We start from the raw sequence: 21,835 nt of genomic DNA, 5'->3' as shown, positions 1-21,835 counted from the left end.
CCCCTCGACTGGAACAAGAGGCTCCGAGGAGCCGGGGAAGAGGAGCCGGAGACCCAAAGGGCCGATGGACAAGGAGGGCGGCCGATGGCCTCCTCGCCTGGTGCACTGGGTCACTGTGCCCAGGCCGAGACTGGAGGGCCGGTGGAGACGGGTGGCACAGACAGAGAGGGATGGCACGGGCCTGCATCCCCCCGCCGACGAGAGTAACGCCGCGAGGCCGCAGAGGGACAGGGAGGGGAGTCAGGCGCAGCGAGGAGCCACCGAGGTGGCGGTCGGGAAATGGTCCAGTGTTGGGCCCGGAGGCCAGGCCCAGGGGTTGGTTTGGGAGAGAGGCTGCGATGAGGGTGGGCACGTGGGGGGCCTAGCAACAGAAAGAGTGACCTTGGAGGGATGGATCTGGAAAGTTCTGGAACCAAGAAGGATCTAGGCAAGCTTTTAAAGGAGAGGCAACACAGGAGCCCACCTGGGCATGGCAGGAGCATGGCAGGACCTGGGGCCCGGGGGGAGCAGTGAGGTGCGTGTGGGGTTGCAGGGGTGTTAGACAACCAGTTCCTACTTTGGGTCCAAACCTGTAGGTGACTGTGTAGAACCAGGGCCAGGTGCTTGGAGGGCAGCTGGGCTGGGAGCGAGGCAGGTGGCAGGAAAGAAGCGACAGGAGAGTTTGGCCTGTGGGGGGGGGGGGGCGGGCGTGGGGGGGAGCGGGCCAATAGCAACAGGAAAGGAAGCTCACCCGCTTTAGTCAACAGGCTGAAGAAGGCAATGGGTCATAAGGTCAAGAGGCACAGAGAGCCCGGCTGGTGTGGCTCAGTGGTTGAGGGTTGACCTACGAACCAGGAGGTCACGGTTTGATTCCTGGTCAAGGGCACATGCCGGGTTGCGGGCTCCATCCTCAGTGTGGGGCGTGCCGGAGGCAGCCGATCAGTGATTCTCTCATCATCGATGTTTCTCTCTCTCTCTCTCTCTCTCTCTCTCTCCCTCTCTCTCTGAAATCAATAAGGAAATTTTATATATATATAAAGAAGCACAGAGATGTCCCGTTTTCCTCTTTGTCACAATGGCAGGGCAAGGGCTGTGGGCGGGCATGCTGTCACTTGGGGGACCACCTGGCTCCCGCCCCAGCTGGGTTCTGGGGGGCAGACCGGACATCACTGAAGCAGGAAGCCAGAGCCCCGAGGCGGCGGGCAGGGCAGCTGCGCTCGGCCTGAGAGCTGGGAGGAGCCGGCGCTGACCGAGCGCAGGGAAGGTGCCCCTGACCCCCTCGGCGGGAGCCTGGGGTGGGAGGGAGGTCCTGCCACATTGACTCCCAGGAGAACCTGTCACTCTCGGAGCGAGGCCGAGCCGTGGAGGATGCGGCAGGCGCTGGGGCTCCAGGAGGCGGGAGGCCGCTCAGCAGCTCAGAGGAGAATCACCCCTGGGCCCCAGGAGCCTGGGACACCGGGGTGCAGCAGACACTGGGGCGCCTCTGACGGAACACTGAGCTCCGAAGTCATGAGCCATGAGGGGTGCCCAGTGGGACCCAGAGAGGTCGTGTCTGGGCTGCCTCAGGTCAAGGTCGTTGGAGCAAAGGCTCCGGACGCCTCAGCGCTGGCGGCCAGCTCAGCTCCGTCCTGCGTGGCTGACGAGGGCCAGGAGGCTGAAGCGGGTGCGGGGGGGGGGGGGGCGCAAGCAGAGGGGCCCTGCTTCACCAGGGAGGACACAGTGCCCTCTGCTTCCTGCTCACGCCAGGGTGGAGGAGAACCAGGAAGAGAAAAGCTTTTGCCAACAGACCATCCATGCAGGCAGCTCAGGTTTCAGCACCGGGGGTGGGGGGGCACCCCTACCACACCCCCTTCCAACCCCAGCGCGGCTGGGGGTTACTGCACAGACTCCAGCTCTTGCTGGCAGGAGGAAATTCTCCTTCATAAGAGAGCTACTGTGGGCATTGTTTGTTTTTTAATTTCCAAAAACAAGGAAATGTTTACAAAAGGGGAGGGGGGCAGGGAGGAGAGGGAAGGAGAGGGTGAGGGCGAGGGAGGCGTGACCCCGTGTTTCCCAGTCTCCCCGCATCTCCCGGCTCCGCCCCGGCTCCTCCCCGGCCCCTCCCAGCCGCCGCCTGAGATGTGTGAACAAGGCCCTCATTGTCTGGGGCAGGTGTGAGATTGGACTTGAGTCCCCGCCAAGCTGGGCTCCGGAGCCAGCGCTGGGAGCCGCAAACATGCTCCCGCCTCGTCAGACCCCTGCAGCCGCCCAGTCTCAGCACCCGAAGGCTGAACCCACACAACGTAAATCGGGGGGATGGCCCAGCCGCCGGCAGCTCCTGGGGGGACGCCTGCAGCCTGCCTGCACGCACACGCGGCCTGGTGGGGTTCTTCGAGGCTTTTCTTGGGGTAATAAAACGGTGAGAAGACGGGTGGCGCACTCGCAGAGCCTCGCTGGGGTTTGCCCCGTCTTGTTCCAGCCGCCCCGCCCCCCTCGCCCAGAGGTGCTGTTTGGAAGGGACGGCTGGGGAGGTTCAGGGCCAGGGACGGGGAGCCTGTCCCTCGGGGAGGACAGGCCGGGCGCGGGGAGCTGATGAGCAGGCGGGGTGACCCCCGGCCAGCCACGGAACCCCTCTGGGCTGAGGGGGCCGGCCATCCGCTGGCCTGGCTTTCTATGACTCATCGCCGTGGTCAGAAGTTCAAAGCCTGACTCAGGGGAAATGGCCGCCCTCGGGGGAGAGCTTGCGACACGCGCATTCTCCGCGTCTGAGTGGGTCTGTGTCTTCGAGCAAGAAAAGGCCAAGCGCAGCCTCCCGCTCTGGCTTCCTCTTATCTGCGCCCGGAGCCCGCGGTTCTCAGGCCGCCGAGGCAAGACGGGGCCGCGGCCGGGGCATGTCCGAGCCGCACGGGCGGGAGGCACCGATGGGGACGATAGGGCCACACGCTGGTCTGTCCCCAGTTCTCCTGATGAACTCTGACCTTCGTTCCACCTGGAGAGGAGACCCTGAGCCGCCCGCGGGGCCGGCCTCAGACAGGAGGGCCTGGGTGTCTGCTCGGGGGGGCGGGGGGCCCGGGGACTGTCTGGGGTGGCTCCGGCCCTGCCGCTCAGGACCCTGACCTGCATCCTGCACAGAGCGTGGCACCCGGGACGCCTGTCGGTGGCCTGGTGCCCTGGCTCTGAGCGGGCAGCTGTTCAGGAGTAAAGGGGTGACGTTGGCAGCAGCGTCCTGAACAAGGCGCCAGTCACTCAGCCCCAGGTCCTGTCCCCCATCCCCCCAGCCTGCCTGTCATTCAGCACCAGCCCCCGCCCCCGCCAGCCTGCCCCCGCCCGGCCTGCCCGCATACTGGCACCTGTTGCCCCCAGCCCACGCGTAGCAGGCTCTCACGGCCCACCTGGCTCACGGGCGGAATCGGCACAGGGAGGCGTGACCTTAAAATCCCACAGGAAGGTGAGAGCCGGTTCAAAGAGATCCTTCTGGGGATGGTTCTTTAAAAATGCCAGAGAAGCCGGGCGGGGCTCAGCGGTGAGCATTAACCTCGGAACCAGGAGGTCACGGTTTGATTCCCGGTCAGGGCATATACCAGGGCTGTGGGCTCCATCCCCAGTGGGGGGCGTGCAGGAGGCAGCCAATCCATGATTCTCTCTCATCACTGATGTTTCTCTCTCTCTCTCCCTCTCCCTTCCTCTCTGAAATCAATAAAACATATTTTTTTTAAAAAGCCAGAGATGCTGACCATGACATTCTCAGAATGTGTCCGATTTGTGCAAGTCAGGGACCAGGCCAGCGTTCGTCTCTGACAGCTGCCCACATGGGCCCATGGCGGGAGTGTCCCTCAGCCCCGCTGCGGCTGTCTGCTCCCTCCAGGGGGCAGGGCTGGGGCGCCTGGTGGGACTGAGAGGATGGGGTGCATTTGGGGGGGTTCTACTCCTGCCCTTTGAAACAAACCCCCCTCCGTGGGTATGGAACCAAACGTTTCAACTGGAGACACGAGAAGCCATGACACAGAGCCAACCATCTCATCTCCTCCGGGGGCCGCGTGCTTCCAGGGCGCCACTGAAGGTCCCCGGGAGGGTTCCCTCGGGTGGCAGAGACCACGCCGGGGCCACCTCCGAGGCGGAGGCAGGAGGGCCTGGCCAAGGGCGGAGCCGGGGCCAGGAGTCCCGGGACCTGGCCTGCAGGTCTGCCTCCCACGGGTCGTCCGTGTCTCATGAATAAATGGAAGGCTTTGAGCAAAGACACTGAAGGTCCCTTTCCAGTTCACCAGTGTCCCGTTCCCATTTGACCTTGACCTTGTGCCGCACTGGCCCTGGGAGCTCCTGTAGAGCTGACTGGGGACACGAACGCCCTGTCCGCCCACCCCCCCCCCGCCCCCGCCACACACACACCCGGCGCTGGCATCGCTCCTGGGGAGGGAGGCCTTGAGGGTGATCAGCTCAGAGCACCTGAGCCCACAGGACAGCACAGATGGGCACCCCCTGGGGACCCACCAATGCCCCCGCAAAGGGCACAACAGGGGCGGTAACACGACAAGGAATGACGCCGACCGATGGTTTAGTGGGGAAAGTGCATCGCCCCCGATCCGAACACCCGGCGGGAGCACACCGCTCTCCTGGTCAGGAGCCGTGAGGCGGTGCGAGTAATACGCGCAGGGGGCACCCTGCGCCAGGCACCCGGCTTCTGCCCATGAACCCCTCGGTCCTCACGGCTCTCCCGTGAGAGGTGCGGTTATCCCCACGCCCCTTCGGCAGGGGGGGACACGCCGCAGAGAACGCATGAGACCCCGCGAGGCCATGCGTCCAGCCCGGTGTGGATCCCAGCCCATTCCACATCCCGCATGTGAGTTCGGCATCAGCTATGGATGCAGACTCAGCCCTGCCCAGACGGTCCTGGGGCCGCCGGGTTCCCTGAGCCCCTCCTCGTGTTCAGTGGGAGGAACAGCCCTCCCCCACCCTCCCGTGACTGACAGACGGGGGACAGAGGAGCCGCGACACCTCCAGGCCCCGTGCCTCCCTCCGAGGAAGCGGGTGCCGACCAGGGAGGAAGCTCAGGGAGGAGGAGACGTCCGTCCGGTAAAGACCCGCTAAGGCAGTGGTCGGCAAACTGCGGCTCGCGAGCCACATGGGGCTCTTTGACCCCTTGAGTTTTTAGCAAAGGCCAGCTTAGGAGTACCCTAATTAAGTTAATAACAATGTACCTACCTATATAGTTTAAGTTTAAAAAATTTGGCTCGCCAAAGAAATTTCAATCGTTGTCCTGTTGATATTTGGCTCTGTGGACGAATGAGTTTGCCGACCACTGCGCTAAGGCATCCCTCCCGCCCCCACCCCCACAGGCGCGAAAGAATCACATGAGGAGCTCGGGAAGGGTGCGGAGTAAGCCTAACAAGATTTCCGCTGCCTTCCACCGGGATCGGCCTGCTGTGATTTTGCACAGATTCAGTTTTAGAGCCGTGCTTTATAATTTGTGGGAAATCGTATTAAATTAAACAGACCCACGTCTGGGCAACGGTTTCTCTCACTCGCCACCAGATGACGGCTCAGAAAAGCCGAGCGTGCGGCTGAAATAGTCCCCCCAAACGAGCCTTTTAATCCGGGCGGCAGGGTGGTGGCTCTGGGGCATCCCTACGGGTCCCCTGAGGATGCTGGACGGGACCGGTCACCCCCGGGACTGCCACGCCCTCCCCAGGACCGCACACTGAGAGTTTCAGAGCTCCCTGCCCAAGCAAAGCCCATGGCAGGTGGGGCCCGGGGCTCTGGGCTCCCCAGACGGAGCCGAGCCAGGCCACGTGGCCGCCCAGGGCCTGGGACCCCCCGGACCCCGTCATGCACCTTGGGGCGGCTGGTGGCGGGGATTACACGCACCCAGAGCAGGTCCCTCTACAAATGTGAGCTGTCGTCACGTTGTCGCTGCCTTTGGGAACGTGGAGCCAGGCAATGACTTGTTGCCGATCTCGCCGCCATAGCCGCTCCCCAAAACAACCCCAGGAGTGGCGCCCCCCCAAACACACGCTCCAGGATCACAACGGCGGGAGTCACTGCGCGTTTCAGAGCCTTCTGGTCGTCCATCCTCCCGATGCAGCCCGCCTGGGAGACCGCGGAAGCCGGCCTAGACGCGGGCCCTGCAACTGCTCACCCAGCGGGCGATTTACAGGCACAGAAGAGGGTGCACAGGCCCGGGGGGAGCGAGCCCCAAAACCACTTAGCGGACATGCCCAGCCGAGCCCGGGAGCGTGCGCTGACTTTCACAGATTTTCCGATAGTGTCATCATTCTATAATGCGCCATCGGATACGTGTGCAGAGAGGCACTAATGGAGCGTGAGTGGCCGCGGCCCCAGGGACTTAATGAAACCACTACGCTTGCTTCCCTCGCGCGCTCTGCAACTCCGAGTGCAACCGCAGGTTGGACTATTTCCTGCTCCTTTTAAAACCTGTGCAGCCCAGCGGCGTGGCTCAGCGGTTGAGCATTGACCTAGGAACCAGGAGGTCACGGTTTGACTCCTGGTCGGGGCACATGCCCAGGTTGCAGGCGCGATCCCCAGTAGGGGGCGTGTAGGAGGCGGCGGATCAATGATTCTTGCTCATCATTGATGTGTCTCTCTCTCTCTCCCTCTCCCTGCCTCTCTGAATTCAATAAAAAAATATTAAAAAAAAAATAAAATCTTGAAACTGTACTTGGAAGGTTCTAATCTAAACATGACCCTGAGGGGGTGTGAGGTGCCCGGGACGGCTGCCCCTGAGCCGTGTCTGGAGGGAACCACTCAGTTCGGCACAACTTCTCCTGCTCATGGCTCAGCCAGGGACTCTGTTTTCTCTTGAAAATGCTTATTTCTTTTACACATCAATGTTATAGTCCATGTCACTTAGGAGGGCCTGAACTGGTGAACTCTGCCTGAACACTTTCCAGAGCTTAAAATATAACAGCACCTGGACAGGAACGCCACACTCCCTTTCTCCTGCCCATCCCGGGACTCACACAGAAACCCAAACACGCAGGCTGGCCAGTGTTTGTCTTTGGGGAGAGTTCTATACTATTTTTTTTCTTAAATTTATTATTTTGTTTTATTTACTGTGGTTGGTAACTGGATCTCCGGTAGCAGAACATACAATGTTCTGCCAGAAAGAGATTATGGAAGAAAGCGTATGGAAAGAGCGGGTTTGCCAGGGAAGATTTTATTTACAGGCGTTTTGCAATCCGTCTCTTTAATCTCCACCACAATTGGGCTGTTCTGCCACTGGGAGGGCAATTGTTCAATCAGGAGAAAGCTGTGTGGGGCTGAGGCGCTGAGACTGAAACGGAAAGACACAACACAAATGCACACCCAGGTGGCTCCTGACAGGGGGCTGGCGCCCCGTCTCTGCCCCCCCGCTCCCCCCCCCCACTCCCCCCCAGGAAGTGAGGCTCTGAGGGCCAGAGAGGAAAAGCAGAAGCAGTTCCAGCTCCAGTATCTGCGTGTGGGACGGAGTGGAGCAGCGCCTGCCCCAGCCGAGCCAGCGGCCTGCACCCTGTTCCTCGTGTCGGGACACACATGCCGATGGGCAAACCCCGCACGGGGTGAGAGCGCCCTCCCCAGGAGGCGCGGGCCGCTCTGGAACCAGGGCCTGTGCTCTGGGTACAAACTTCCGGTAAACGTTGGTCTGCCTCCCGCCTTCAGCCTCCACTTCTGTTCTTAAATATCCGGACGGGAAAGGCTGCCTGGCAGGGATTGGCGAGTTGGGGCTCAGGAGCTATGCAACGTGACCACCAGCCCTTCGGAGGGGGTGCCTGGCCCACAATGCCTTGCAATGAAGCCACTAAGGGTTTTCCTTCGGCTTGGGGTTGGGGTTAGGACTGGGGTTGGGGTTGGAGTGCGGTGCAAAGCTGGTGAAGGCTAGGGCACCGTTAAGGCTAGGATGGAGCCTGGGCTATGGTTAGGGTTAGGGTTAAGGGACGTTTTAAAGCCGGAGCTAAGGCTGTGTTTAGGGTTACAGGGAGGTTTGGGGTTAGGATTTTAGTTTGGGTTGGGATAAATTTAGAGCCGAGGCAAGGGTTAGGGTGTGGGCTGACACTAGGATTCAGCCCGGCACGGTGGCCAGGGTTACGTATGAAGGTGCGGGTAGAGCCACTCTAAGCCTGTGCCTAGGGCTAGCGTTAGGGTTAGCGTCTGGCTAGGGTGATGGGTGGTTCGAGTTTTAGTTTTATGGTTGGGGTACAGTACAAAGTTGGGGCAATGTGGGGTGTACGACTTGGATTAAGCCTGTGGCTATGATTAGGGTGAGGTATACAGTTAAAGGTAAACCCGGAGGCAATGCTATGGTTAGGGTGAAGGTGAAGGTTATTCTTAGGGTTAGAATTGTGGTAAAAGTTAGAGCTTGGGCAAGTGCTCAGGTGAGGGCTAAGAAAAACAATTAAAGCCACTAAAAAGGGGGGGCAGCGTGTTTGAAACCACAGCGACGTGCTCAGTTGCGGGAGGCACATTCCCGAGCCTCCCCATGGCTGTGGGCTGTGCCCCCGGCCCCATGCTGACTGCCACCCATCACCTCCTGAGCTCTCGGGGGCAGGGCAGGGGCACCCAGGCCTCGGGGTCCTGGGCCGCGCTGCTCCCTGACCCTCGCCTTTCTCCAGCCCCGCTGGGCCCGGGGCGCGTCTGCTCTGGAAGGTACGAGACACCGACCTCACCACGGAGCGAGAACGCACACGGCCTCCCGCTGGGAATAAAGGCCACGGTGCCGAGTCCCAGCCAGTGGCCGGCGGCCGGCCTGGCTCATCGGGCGCGTCTACCTCCTGGAGTGTCTGCTGGGGGAGCGGCAGGGCAAGCTGGGTCGGCACCTCGCTTTTTCTGCGTCGGGGGCGTGGGTAGGAGGGAGGCCCCGACGACCCGTTTCTGTGTGACTCACGGAACTGCGAGCATGCCCTTATTTGGAGAAAAGAGTCTTTCTAGATGTCACCGAGCGGAGGAGCTGGTGACATCACCCTGGCCTGTCTGGGTGGGGCCTACGCTCAGTGACAAGTGTCCTTGTCGGAGGAAAGGAGGAGGTGACACAGAGACTAGGGCCCCGGGGAGATGCAGGCAGAGATCAGAGATGTGGTCACAGCCCGAGAAGCGCTGGGGCCACCCGAGGTGGGAAGAGGCGGGAAGGCCCCGCCCCAGGGCCTCCTGGGGCCACGGCCCCGCGGACACCTGGCCTTTGGGCCGCTGGCCCCCGGGAGGCGGGAGAATGCCTTTCTGTGCTTCTCAGCCACCAGGTTTGTGGCCATTGGCTACGGCAGCCACAGGAAGTGACACTTGGCCCGGCCGATACAGGTCACGGGCTGGACACATGCTTCCCGCTTCCCGCTGGGCCCAGACCGCCACATGCAGTGCCTCCCACATCGCAGAGGAGGAAACTGAGGCTGTAAGAGGTTACGTCCCTTGCAAACTTCCCGTCGCCGTGGGTGGCGGAGGCGGTGTTGGAGCAAGGCCGGCCGTCGGACGTTGGCCCTCACGCTCAGCTCATTCTCTGCTCTACTCTTTCTTTAAGGCCCTTGGCTCTCAGCGTAACCCCCCTCTTGCTTAACCATCAATATCGAGTAAGTGCTCCAACGACAGCTTTGTTAAGCCACTCATGTGAACAAAACATGCGCATGTGTGTATGTGCATGCATGTGCACACATGTGTATGTGCATGTGCATGCGTGTGTGCACATGGCCCTGGCCTATGGATCACAAGAGTAGGAGGAGTTCAGAAGGTATCAAACCCTCAGAAGGGATTCAGGGGTCCTCAAACTATGGCCCGCGGGCCACAGGCGGCCCGCCGAGGACATGGATCCGGCCCGCCGGGGGCCGCTGCCTGTCCTGCTTAGCAGCCCACGCGTCCCGGGCCCGCAGTGCGCATAGGAATTAGTTCATAGTTTTTTTTTTAAACTATAGTCCGGCCCTCCCACGGTCTGAGGGACAGTGAACTGGCCCCTGTTTAAAAAGTTTGAGGACCGCCACATAGTTTATCATGGAGATCCCGCCCCGAACTGAGTCCTCCTTTCTTGTCATCAGACAGGAGGTCCATGGCATCAATCACACGCCGGGGAGAGTGTGGTCGGATCCCCTTGCACATGAGGAAGCGCAGCCCCCCATGTGCGCTGCATGGCCCCGGGGCGCGGGCAGCGGGCGGGCGGCGCTCCACGAGGGGCCGTGTGTGAAGGACAGAGCTGTGAGGCGCTTGGAAACGCATCACGGCACCTGGCGGGAGGCCTGCGTGCTGGTAAGGACGCGTGTCCACACACAGAGTGAGGGCGAGGGCGGCCGCCATCCCGAGTGGGGGCGTGACCACCAGTGTGGCCAGGGGCCACAGGCGGCGGGTGGGAAGCCAGGCCCTGAGGCTTTGATACGGGAGAAAACAAAGTCCTAGTCCCCCCCCCCCCAACCCCCCCCCCGCCCCTTTGCTGAATGTCAACAATGCAATTCATTCACAGGAGCTTTCCACGGTCCCTACACGCGCAGTGCAGAGGCACCAGCCATGAGCATAGAACACAGCACCGGGGCCTCAGGCCCGGCCCACGAGCGTCTAGTCTCTCAGTGGCACCATCCCCGCCTGCTGGGGGGGGGGGGCGGGGCAGGACCCAGCTGCGGATTGGGGGGCCTACCCCCCACTCCACATCCCTTCCTCTGCTTCTCCTTCCCTTCCTCCCTCTGCCCCCCTCCCTCCTTCTTACACGCATTTATGTACCCTTATTTATTCATGGGGACACACCTGGCTCAGGCTTGCTTTTAGGGTACGATTTGATGCTGACCTTGAAAGGCCCTTGAACTTGCCACCCCCAGGGAAGGGCTATCTTTTACATCGTCCACTTTTCCTGTTGACGGCGCGTCTCAGAGTTCATTCCTGGCACTCGGAGGACTTGGCTCTGGGTCACTGTTAAATGGCCATCCATAGATTTATGTGTGAGAGTCATGTGCTGGGTTACAGCCTCCACGGCAGCCAGCAGCCCCCACCCCGGTCTGCTTTTGAACTTGTAGAATTGCTAGGAGGGAGGGGGGAGGGTGAGAGAAAGGGGAAGGGAGCGAGGGGGAGAGACAGAGGGGAGAGAGATTGAGAAGGAGGAAGAGGAGGGAAAGGGGGAGAGAGAGGAGGAAGGGGAAAGGGGGAGGGGGAAGAGGAGGGGGAGGGGGAGGAGAAGGGGGAGGAGGAGGAGGGAAGATGGGGGAAGAGGGGTATGAGAAGGAGGAGGGGTAGGGGGAGGAGGGGGAGGGGAGGAGGAGGGGGATAGGGGGAGGAGGGGGAAGAGGAGGAGGAGGGGGAAAGAGAAAGGAGGGGGAGGGGGAGGAGGAGAGGGAAGGGGGAGGAGGGGGAAGAGGAGGAGGAGGGGGAAGAGGAGGAGGAGGGGGAAGTAGAGAAGGAGAGGGAAGGGGGAGGAGGGGGAAGAGAAGGAGGAGGGGTAGGGGGAGGAGGGGTAGGGGAGGAGGAGGGGGATAGGGGGAGGAGGGGGATAGGGGGAGGAGGGGGAAAGAGAAAGGAGGGGGAGGGGGAGGGGGAGGGAGAGGGGGAGGGGAAGGGGAAGGGGAGGGGGAGGGAGAGGGGGAGGGGGAGGGGGAGGAGGAGAAGGGGAGGGGAAGGGGGAAGGGGAGCAGGGGGAGGGGGAGGGGGAGGAGGAGGGGGAAGTAGAGAAGGAGAGGGAAGGGGGAGGAGGGGGAAGAGAAGAAGGAGGAGGGAGAGGGGGGAGGGGAAAAGGGGGAGGAGGGGGAAAGAGAAAGGAGGGGTAGGGGGAGGGGTAGGGGGAGGGGGAGGGGGAGGAGGAGAAGGGGGCCATGCAGTTTGATGTTTCCCCGCCAAGCCTGGAAGGGGTTCGATGGCTCCTCCGTGGGAGGGGGAAGCCCTACTCCCTCCAGAGGGTCCAGCGGACACAGGTGACAGCGCACCCCGAGCAGCCGAGGCACAACGTGGGCCCCACCTCACAGAGCGTCACCAAGTGCCTCCCTGGGGGAAGCACAGCCCGAACAGAAGTCACTGGGAGACTGAGTACCCGCAACGACGGGAAGGAGGGTGCCCGCCACTGGGACTCCCAGAGCGAGGCACCACGCCCCAGGAGGAGCCATGGCGGGGTGGGGGGGGTGGGGGGGTGAAGGAGGCTCTGGTCCGATGGCCCCCGAGGGCGGCCGTCCACGTGGGAGGCGGGCGGGGCCCCGACACGGTGCACACACAGCCTGTGCCTCGCCCTCCCCTCCTTCCTCTGCGCCTGCGGTGAGCTCCGTCCGCTTTCCTCGCCGCCTTTGGAACCGAACGCTCAGGGCCCCAGAGGACACGTTCATTGCAGCGTCCGCGCAGAGTCTGGCCCTGAAGCTACGTGAGTGTCATGAGCATCTAATGATCACAGAACACAGTCCCTGCAGGACCTGAGACAGACGAGCCGCCGGCCCCTCACCCCGGCCCGCTGTCCACGGGACGCGCCTGGACACGGGCTGGCCCTGCGTCTAATCTGTCCTGGATCCTGAAGGGTGAGCCCAGGGGGCCCCGCCAGCCCGTTGGGACCGGCCTGTGGCCAGGAAGGTCTGGGCGTGAGGCTGTGTGTCACCGCCGGTCCCGGAGGCATTGGGCAATGGTCAACCTCAAGTTCCGATGGCCTGCCTACCGACCGTACCGCCGGCCTGTGGCGAGGATGGCGTGATGGACAGAAAGCCCCGATCCGGGGACACATCCCAGCGGGCCCAATGAAAGAGCCAGGCCCCGCACTGTGGTGCTCAGGGCAACACACGAGAACATTCACCCGCCTCTTCGTTTCTGTGGCTTTGACCGTCGTCTGCCCCTGCAGGTCTGTCTCCATCCCCGTTTCCCGAAAGGAGGAGGTTACGCAGCCACAGGGTGGATCCCCGAGAGCGGGAGATTAGGAGACAAATTCTTAGTCACCAGCTTCCGGCTGCCTGGAGCCACCCCGGGGGGCGAGGGGCTGTGTGCGCCCCACATCGGTGCCTTAGCTTCCTAGGGCCGGCCCTATCGCAGCGTGTCCTCTCTCCTTCCCACGGCAGCACACGCGTTCTGAAACTCACGGCAACGTCCTGACTCGCGTGAACGCGTCGCCGTGACAGCGGGGCTTTCTGAGAGTTCAATGTCAGACCCGGTAACTAAGGAAGCCGAACTTAACCTCAGCCCTTTTATACCCAACCTCAAGGCACGCACCGGGGTTGGGTGGCATGGCAGCCTGCCCCTCCTCCTGCACCTGCTTCCGATGGCTCGAGGAGTCTATTCTGCATGATTCTCAGGCACATCTGACTCTAGATCAGGGGTGGGCAAACTTTTTGACTCGAGGGCCACAATGGGCTCTTAAACTGGACCGGAGGGCCGGAACAAAAGCATGGATAGAGTGTTTGTGTGAACTAATATAAATTCAAAGTAAAGGAGCGGAGGGGAGAGCAAGAGAACCCTCCGCTCTTTTGGCTCCGCGGGCCGGATAGAACAGCCGAACGGGCCGGATCCGGCCCGCGGGCTGTAGTTTGCCCACGGCTGCTAGATGAATCTCAGCGTCATTGTGTCTCTGAGACTTCCTACCGACAGAGTCCACGGGACAGGCGTGCCCCTCCCGGCAAAGTCCCTGCAGTGCCGCGGTCCCCAGCCTCTCGTCAACCCGTGACCTCTCTGCGCCCCCCCGCGGCTGACATGTCTGCATGCTAGAAACACGTACACGTGGACAGTCACCACCACACGCCAGCTGCCCCGCCCACGGCGGCCAGGTCAGGGAGAGCCACAACCCAGGCTGATTTTCATGTAAAGCATCTTCTGAAACAGTACAGACGCTCGAGAGCTAAGCCGGGAAAAGAACGCTTCCTGACCTGCTGGAACAGAACGAGGGCTGGCAAGAGAGACTTTACGGTGATGACCCTGTTAACTTTCTGACTCGGGGGAAGCCCCAAGGGTCTATTCCCAACGCGATGGGGCGAAAAGCCATTTTATTCTAGAAAAACAAGACAGGAAGGAAAGGCGTCTCAGGGAACTGTCCCGGTTCTTATTGTTTAGACCAGGGGTCCTCAAACTTTTTAAACGGGGGGCCAGTTCACTGTCCCTCAGACCGTTGGAGGGCCGGACTATAGTTTTTTTTAAAAACTATGAACAAATTCCTATGCGCACTGCGGGCCCGGGACGCGTCAGTTGCTAAGCAGGACAGGCAGCGGCCCCCGGCGGGCCGGATCCATGTCCTCGGCGGGCCGCACGTGGCCCGCGGGCCGCAGTTTGAGGACGCCTGGTTTAGACGTTGCCGCAGCCTGGGTGTCCCAGCATCCATCGGAAAGAAAGCGCCTGAGCGATCTACTTCCACCTGCAGAGGAGCGGCCGCGCCCATGGGGACGCCAGCAGCGCGTATTAGCGCTCAGACGTCGCTGACGTGAGAACGTTTTCCAAAGGAACGAGAACGGGTTAGGACCCGGGAGCCGGGGAAGGCCCACCTGCAGGGCTGCTGCTGGCACATGCTGATGCCCAGGGCAGGGATCCACCCGTCTCACCCCCGGCCCCTTTCCTTTCCGGTCGAAGGGCCTGTCTGGTGGGGAAGAAAGTCAGACAGGATCGCTCCTCACCACAACCCGGTCAACACCGCGGGCTTCACGGGAACCGTCTCTGCTCGACCCGTGGCTGAATTCCCGTCGCCTTTACAACGCCTGCAGTGTCAGCGGAGAAAGCCAGCCCCGTCCATCAGCCTCGTGGTAAGTGCGGCCAGTGATACCACGAGAGAACAGGAAGACGGAGGTGACACAGGGCACCCGAAGGTGACAGGGACTGATTTAAGTGGCCCTAAATGCCAGACGCAGGGTGGCCTCGAGAAGTTCACTCTACTTAGAAGGAAAGCATCATTTCACATGAGCCCATCCTCTCACGCGGAACGAGCCCTCCGACCTCATGCACCACGCACACGTGTGCCCCGGCATTGAGAAAAATCGAGACGCGCATTTTGGATGGGTATCCACCAGCGAGCACTGGGAACGCAGCGGCACCAGGGGGCCGCTTCCGAAACACGCCTGAGCCTGTGGCCGAGAGGCGGCCCTGCACGGTCATGCTTGCGGTTTCCGTCTGTCCACAAAGGGCTGCTGGACAGACAGGCCACCAAGCAGCCCTGAGCACAGTCACTTCCGGGAAACGTCTTGGGGAATTGTACACTCAAAGCAAAGAGCCTTTTCCGGAGACACAAGTGTGAGAGCCAGTGGCACGCCCACCCCCACCCGGCTCTGTGCACAACGGCGCGCGTGCCTCCTGAGCGTGCCCGCGCTAACCCCGAAAGAAAGAGCATCACCCCGAAAACCCTGCCGATCTCAGGTCACCCCCACATCCCACCGCGTGACTGACACAGAGGAGACGCCCGGGAAGTGGCTCTGCTGTCGGGACAAGGAGCTGCCGTTCCCGGCTGGCCGCCGCCCCTCCCTGCACACGCACGGCCTCGTTCCCTTACAGTCGGACGAGCCTGCACGTTGGGAAGGGCTCTCCCTGGACCGTCGGGTCTGCAGCTCGGCCTGAGCCGGCGGCGCTGGGAAACGGGAAGCGGCATCGCAGGGCAAACGCTCGCTGACGTCCGTGGTCCCGCAGCGGCAGCGAGCTCGGTGCGCTATTTCACGTGGCACGGCGGGCGCTGGGGGTTGCTGTGTCTCGCGGTGTGGTTGCCACTGCCAGCTCCTCGCCCCGTGGGGTGCAGCAGCCTGCCTGCTCATCGCTGGCGAATTTACCGATTGCAATAACGCCGCTGCTGTGACGGCACCCACACAGCCCCCCTATGCATTTACATTTCCCGAGGAGCAGATAGCGGACACAAACCCCCAACGTACGCTGGAGGCAGTAAGAACTTGAGCCATCCTGGCCTGCACCTGGCTCTGTGTGTGTGCATGTGTGCATGTGTGTGCATGTGTGTGCATGTGTGTGCATGTGTGTGCACGTGCGTGTGTCTTCCAGCCTAACAGGCCGGTAAGAAAACCACACGGCTAATCAAACTAGTATCTGCACGTGTCTCTCCACCGTCCACGTCCCAGGGAGCAGTGCTCTCGACCTGGGGCCCTGTGACCATGTCATGGGACTCCGCAGGCCGGGGTGGTCCAAGGCCGCGTGTCCAACCCCCTGGAGCACAGAAGGGAAGCCAGGACGGGTGGGCTGGGTGCTGCAGGGGCGAGGGGGGCAGGGGCCAGCCCAGGTACTTACCCTGCATCTGACTCTGAGGCTGAGGGTTAAAGGCAGTGGAGTGGCTCAAGGAGGCGCGCGGGTTGGGTGTGGGGGCGGGGTGGTGTGGGCTGACCCGCATGGCCGTGCGCCGCAGCTGCTCCAGTTCACTGAGCCGCTCGGAAAAGGACAAGCTCCCCGGCTTGGTCTGATCGTCTAGTTTCTGACGATGTCCTATGGGGGGGGGGGGGAGGGAGGCAGGGAAGGAGGGAGGGAAGAGATCAGAACATGTATTGTGGATCTTCTAAAATGGGGTTTTTCTTGTCCTTCCCCTCCCTCTCCCCTCACCCCCGTGGGGCTGGCTACCCAGGCAATTTGGGGACGTTGTCCCCACAGCAGACTGGGGCCCCCTCTGTCACGTGGCCACTAGGTGCTCCCCCGGCCTGGACCCCTGTCTCTGCAGGGCAGGGGAAGGGGCCTCAGGGCAGGTGGTGGAGGTGAGGGCAGGAGGGAGGCGCAGTGATTGCTGGCTCTGGGCCACGTGCTGGGGCTCAGCGATGGTGGCGGGAGCGGTGCCTCCCGCTGCATGAGCTCAGCAGCTCCTCACTACGCGCCAACCACCGGCTTTTCGGCAGCAATGGACGCCCTGGAGCACGGGGCACGCCCCTTCCAACAGGAAGCGGGGTGTGGCTGCGAACCCACAGCCCGGGGAGGCCCGGCTGCTTCCTGGGAAGTGCACAGCCCCGCGGCCCCCCTGGCTCTCCCTCCTCGCAAGCCTCCTGGGAACCTCTCCTTCCCCGAAGCCGCTGCCCAGGTGCGGCTCCCAGAGGGAACCTTCCGGAAGGTGTGGCTCCCGGAGGGAACCTACCGGAAGATGCGGCTGGGGCCTGTGCCAGCCCAGCACCCCCCGCAGCCCAGGCCCTGGAGCCCAGAGGTGCCACCGGCAGCCTGCACCCGCTTCCCAGGGGACCCAGCAACCCAAGCAGGGAGGTGGCCCTGCGTGTCCGTATGGACAGTACGTGTCCTTGCCTGGCCCCTTGTCGAAATCACTGTCCCCAGGACGCAGGGAGCAGAGGCCCCTCACGCAGGCCAGGCCCGGAGGGTGGGGCCTCCTGTTTCCCCCAGAGGCCCCTCACAACGCGTTAAAGGGGAGACTCAGGCCTGGAGGCGGACGATGCTCCGAGGTGCGCCCAGCCCCTGGTTGTCCAGTGGCCTGAAGAGAAGCCCGCAGCAGCGGCTTGCTAGTGGCCACACCCACGTTCTCGTTCACCTCCCCGATCCTCGGTGAGAAAGGGGGTCCCTGAGCCCACACTCCCCGTGGCCCAGCCGGGAGAGGCGCGGGGAGCGGGGAGGCGGTGAGGGGATGGGGAGAGACGGACATTTTAGCCTGGCTCCCGACGGCTACAATTACAACGTTACATTTCATGGTGCCTAGCTGGTGTGGCTCAGTGGCGAGAGCATCGGTGGCCTGAAGGGTCCCGGGTGGCCTGAAGGGTCCCGGGTTCAATTCCGGTCAAAAGCGCATGCCAGGTTGTGGGCTCAGTCCCCATTGGGGGGTGTGCAGGAGGCAGCTGACCCCTGATTCTTTCTCATCATGCATGCTCCCACCTCGCTCTCCCTCTCCCTTCCTCTCGGAAATCAATGTAAGAAAACGTTTCACGGCTTGTGTAATGGTCCCGAATGCCCGTGGCCTGCGCTTCCGCCCGCTGCCGGCCCTTGGCCCAGCTGCCGCGGCTCCGATTGCAGAGCAGAGAAAGGCCCCACTGTATGCGGTGACGTATCGTGCACCGGACCCGCCTGGCTCCGAGGAGGAAAACACTTCGGCACGATGTTTGTGCAGCTCCAGGAACGCGCCCTCTTCGTGTGTCACCAGGCAAATCTGGCCGCTGATTCAGCCCTGCAGCCCCAGCGCCCGCCCCAACGCAAACAGCCCGAGTCACACAGCCCGGCCCACGTGGGCGAGGCCTCTGACCAGCCGGGTATTTTAGGCCCTGGCCTTGCGGGCGAAAGACTGCGGGGCCGGGTCCCGGAACAACCCGTCATCCCCTCCGAAGCACAGAAATATCTTTTTCTAGAACATTCTATTTCAGTCAATCACGGACGGAGTCATTCAGCATCTCTGGAGTTCCTTGACTCCTCCCTCCCCTTATCTTGGCAACACATTCTTGGCTCCCTGATGTCACACTGGAGAATGTGAAGTTTTCCTGCAGAAAAACCAACAGTTCCAGCTCCAAGGCCACTCAGAGCATCACATCTGGCCCTTTTAAACCCCAAGCAGGACCTGATGCCTGGGGGTCAGGGAGAACAGAGGGCTGGTGGGGGGCAGAGGGCCTGGGGGTCAGGGGGGGGCAGAGGGCCTCCTGGGGGTGGGGTCAGAGGGCCTGGGGGTCAGGGGGCAGAGAACCTGAGGGCCAGGGGGGGCAGAGGAGGGGTCAGGGGGCAGAGAGCCTGGGGTTGGGGGGGGGCAGAGGAGGGGTCAGGGGGCAGAGAGCCTGGGGTCAGGGGGGCAGAGGAGGGGTCAAGGGGCAGAGAGCCTGGGGTCGGGGGGGGGCAGAAGAGGGGTTAGGGGGCAGAGGGCCTGGGGGTCAGGGGGCAGAGGGCCTGGGGGTCAGGGGGCGGAGGGCCTGGGGGTCAGGGGGCGGAGGGCCTGGGGATCAGGGGGCGGAGGGCCTTGGGGGTCAGGGGGCGGAGGGCCTGGGGGTCAGGGGGCGGAGGGCCTGGGGGTCAGGGGGCGGAGGGCCGGCACAGGATCGGGGAGGATTCTGCTTCAGAAAGAGCGCCAGCTGGCAGCGAAGGCACAGAGCTTTCCAGCAGGCTTGGTGCCCGGTTCCCACTGCCCCGCCTTGGGCACCCAGGGGTGTTGAAGAACCCGTGTCAGGGTCTGTGGGTGGCCCAGGGACATGTGTGTGCGAGACCATGCTGAATACACGGCCCTCGGCGTTTTGAAGAAAGGCATGCATTGTGCCTGCCGCAGCCACCACACCTGGGGACCAGGTGCTACCAGGAAACCAAACACATACGCCGTCTCAGCTACATCGCCTTGGCGGGCACAGCGGGCACTCCTGTCCCATAGGGTACACGGCGGGTGTGTCATACACGTGACATACTAGTTCATGCAATGGGAGAGATACAGTAAGGATGCTAGTATACGCTGTGGTAGAATACACATGATACATACATGCTTACCTGTCATCCAATGCTCTGTAAACACAGGTAGCGCCCCTCCCCAGTCTCTTCCCATGTCTTTAAGCCAAGAGCGCAGCACGAGGTTGGGGGCGGGGGTGGGTGGGCGGTGGGGGGGAAGGGCCGGGAAGTCAGCCTTCTGTTTGAACGCACGTGTGGGAGGCGAAGTGACGAGAAGTTATGTCATTTATCCGCTGTCACCCAGCCACCGAGAAAGAGGGCAGGTCTGAAAACACACCTCTCCCTCACCCTCTCCCCACCGCATGCTCAGCGCACGGAGAAACCCCAAGTTCTGTGAACCCCAAGTGCTCAGAGGAGAGGAGCCGGAGCCCCCTGCGTGGGCAGCGAGCTGTGCCCCCCCTCCCCCCGAGTGGCAGGTGCGGGGCGGGGCCGAGAGTCTGGCCTGCTCAGGGGCAGGGGCTGCGCTGGCCCGGGGCCCCCTGGGAGCCTGGGTGAGGGGCCTCCTCCCTGGCGCGTGCGCGTCAGCGTGCTTGCGATTTGCTCTGGGATGGAAACAAAAGCACCAGATCACCAGCACTGTGCCCAGGCCCGGCCATGGCACCCAGGGCCGCGCGGGTGGTGAGAACCCCGTCTGTCTCCTCACTTCCTAGCCCTTCGATGCACACGGAGCCACTGAGATGCTACGGGCCGCCCGCAGGCCGGCGGGGGGGGGGGGGGGGGGGGCGCGGGGGGGACTGTTGCTCCACCCTCACCGCGAGGGTCTGGGAGTCACAGTCAGGGTGCTCAGGCTGAGTCTCAGGTGAACCCGGAATTCTCAGGGTTCACCTCCCGCCCTGCTATCCGAGGAAGGACTCTGGGGACGGCGGGAGAGGCAGGGACAGGCCTCTGAGCCCACCAGGACGGGGGAGCGGGGCTGCCTGCCTGGAGTTATCTCTCCGATTCTAAACCTGCTCTTCCACCGTGTCTCCTGTGGACGGAGCGCGTCCCTCCATCCGCCGCCTCCTTATCTGGCAGCCTGGGGTGGGGGGCTGCGGCGGGTACCCTGCAAGCATTGCGCACCTGGGCCTGCAGATCAGCCTCAGCCGGTTCTCACTGGCGACTCAGCACAGGCCGCTGGGACGGGACAGGACAGCACAGCATGGCATTACGGCTCTCAAGGCTTCCCCTCTCTCTTCCTCTTCTTTCTTCCTCCCTTTCTGTTTTTCCTTATTTTTTCCAGGTAGACACCCCCCCCCGCCCATTGGCCTGATGCCACCAAGTCTTCAGCTCCAAGACTCCACCCCCCTGCCGCCCCGCTGGTGACCACCTGCTGTGGGTCGGGACTCCCGCCAGTGCATCCTGAGAGCGCCCTCTCCCCGCCTCCTGCTCTTTCCTTCCGACAATCACGCGTGACCTTGGACATGGGGATCCTGGCGCCGCTCCTCCCTCCCTCCCCTCAAGCCTGCGCTGAGCGGACCTGCCACCCGAGCGACTGGGACCGCCCTTCCCACTGTCTCCCAGCGGCGGCATCCGGGCCGAGCGGCCCTGCGTTCACCTCCAAACCTGCTGGGCAGCTGTCCGGGCAGCGGCCGGAGAGAAAGCCACGCTGCCGAACCGAATCCGGGCTCATTTCCCTGCTCCTCTTACTGGTTAGAAAATAATGGTACTTTCGGTCCCTCTACACCCCCACCCTCCGATCAGTGGCTAGAGGACCACCAGCATGAGGTCCCCATCACCCACCTGTGAACTTAAGCCCACCCACGCGCCGGTGCAGGGCACTGTCCCCTGGCTCATGCCTTCCCGCCTCCCACGGCAGGTGAGTCACCGCGAGCAGGCGGGGCGAGCCACTGGGATGCGCGCCTCCTCGGCAGCGTGCTTCTGCTGAGGGGTCCTAGAGACACGGAGCTTCACCCCCGAGGACCAGGACACCGGGGCGGGGCGAGCTTTGGCTCCCTGGCAGGTGGCGACAGGCCACCAGGGGACCACCAAGTCTGCCTGTACAGGGGGCTTCCCTATCCCGAGTCTCCCCAAACCTCGGTCCCGCAGTGGCCCCTCACGAGGCAGAGGGGCACGTTTTAGAGGTCAGGCTGGCGTTGTGCGGAGCCTGTTTCTAAGGTGGATCCCCTCCTTGAAACTAGAAGGCAGATGGTTTGAGTTCCCCACGCTGCTCCAGCCACACTAGCTGCTGCTGCTGCTGCTGCACGCCTGCCTCAGGCCCTTTGCACGTGCTGTTTGCCCGGAACAATCTTCCCCCAGAGACCGGGTCCTTCCTGCCCTTCACGCCTTTGCCTACATTTCATCTCGTCCCTGATGAGACCTGACTCCTATTTCCAGTGGCACACTGTCCCCAAGCCGCCCAACCCCCTTTGCTCCCGTTTCCGGCGTGGCACTAATTAACGCTACTTCTGGCCTATCTGTGCCCAGCGGACTGTAAGCCCCAGGAGGGTGCGATTCTGTCTCCTTTTTCACAGCTGGGTCCCTAGCACCTGTAAGAGCACCTGCCACACAGCAGGCTCACTCAGCGGTGACGGAGTGACCAAGCCTGACGCCAGAAATGTTCAGGTCCTCGGGGACTGGTGCCACCCACCTGTCCTCATCAGACAGCAGGAAAGGAGACCTCGTTCAGGGCCAAAGAAGTGTGAGTGAAAGGTTTCGGCTAAAATGAAACTGTACAAGATTC

General features: G+C 62.5%; 1 protein-coding gene across 3 annotated transcripts in view; it reads right to left on the bottom strand.

Moving 5' to 3' along the window:
- Positions 1-21,835, bottom strand: part of RUNX1 (RUNX family transcription factor 1) — a gene marked incomplete at both ends in the record, with an annotated part of 196,104 nt that overhangs the window by 21,576 nt on the left and 152,693 nt on the right. For 2 of the 3 annotated variants that reach the window (XM_080654833.1, XM_080654834.1), the window contains one exon: positions 16,075-16,266. The exons of the other annotated variant lie outside the window; for it this stretch is intronic. In XM_080654833.1, coding sequence (XP_080510959.1) covers positions 16,075-16,266 — 192 coding nt within the window. The remainder of the gene's footprint in view (positions 1-16,074; positions 16,267-21,835) is intronic. 3 annotated transcript variants of the gene reach the window in all.

Source organism: Plecotus auritus (genome assembly GCF_963455305.1).
Source record: "Plecotus auritus genome assembly, chromosome: 2".
NCBI lineage: Eukaryota > Metazoa > Chordata > Mammalia > Chiroptera > Vespertilionidae > Plecotus > Plecotus auritus.
Note: the sequence above shows the minus strand (reverse complement) of the source record. Positions and strands in the feature narration are given on the sequence as shown.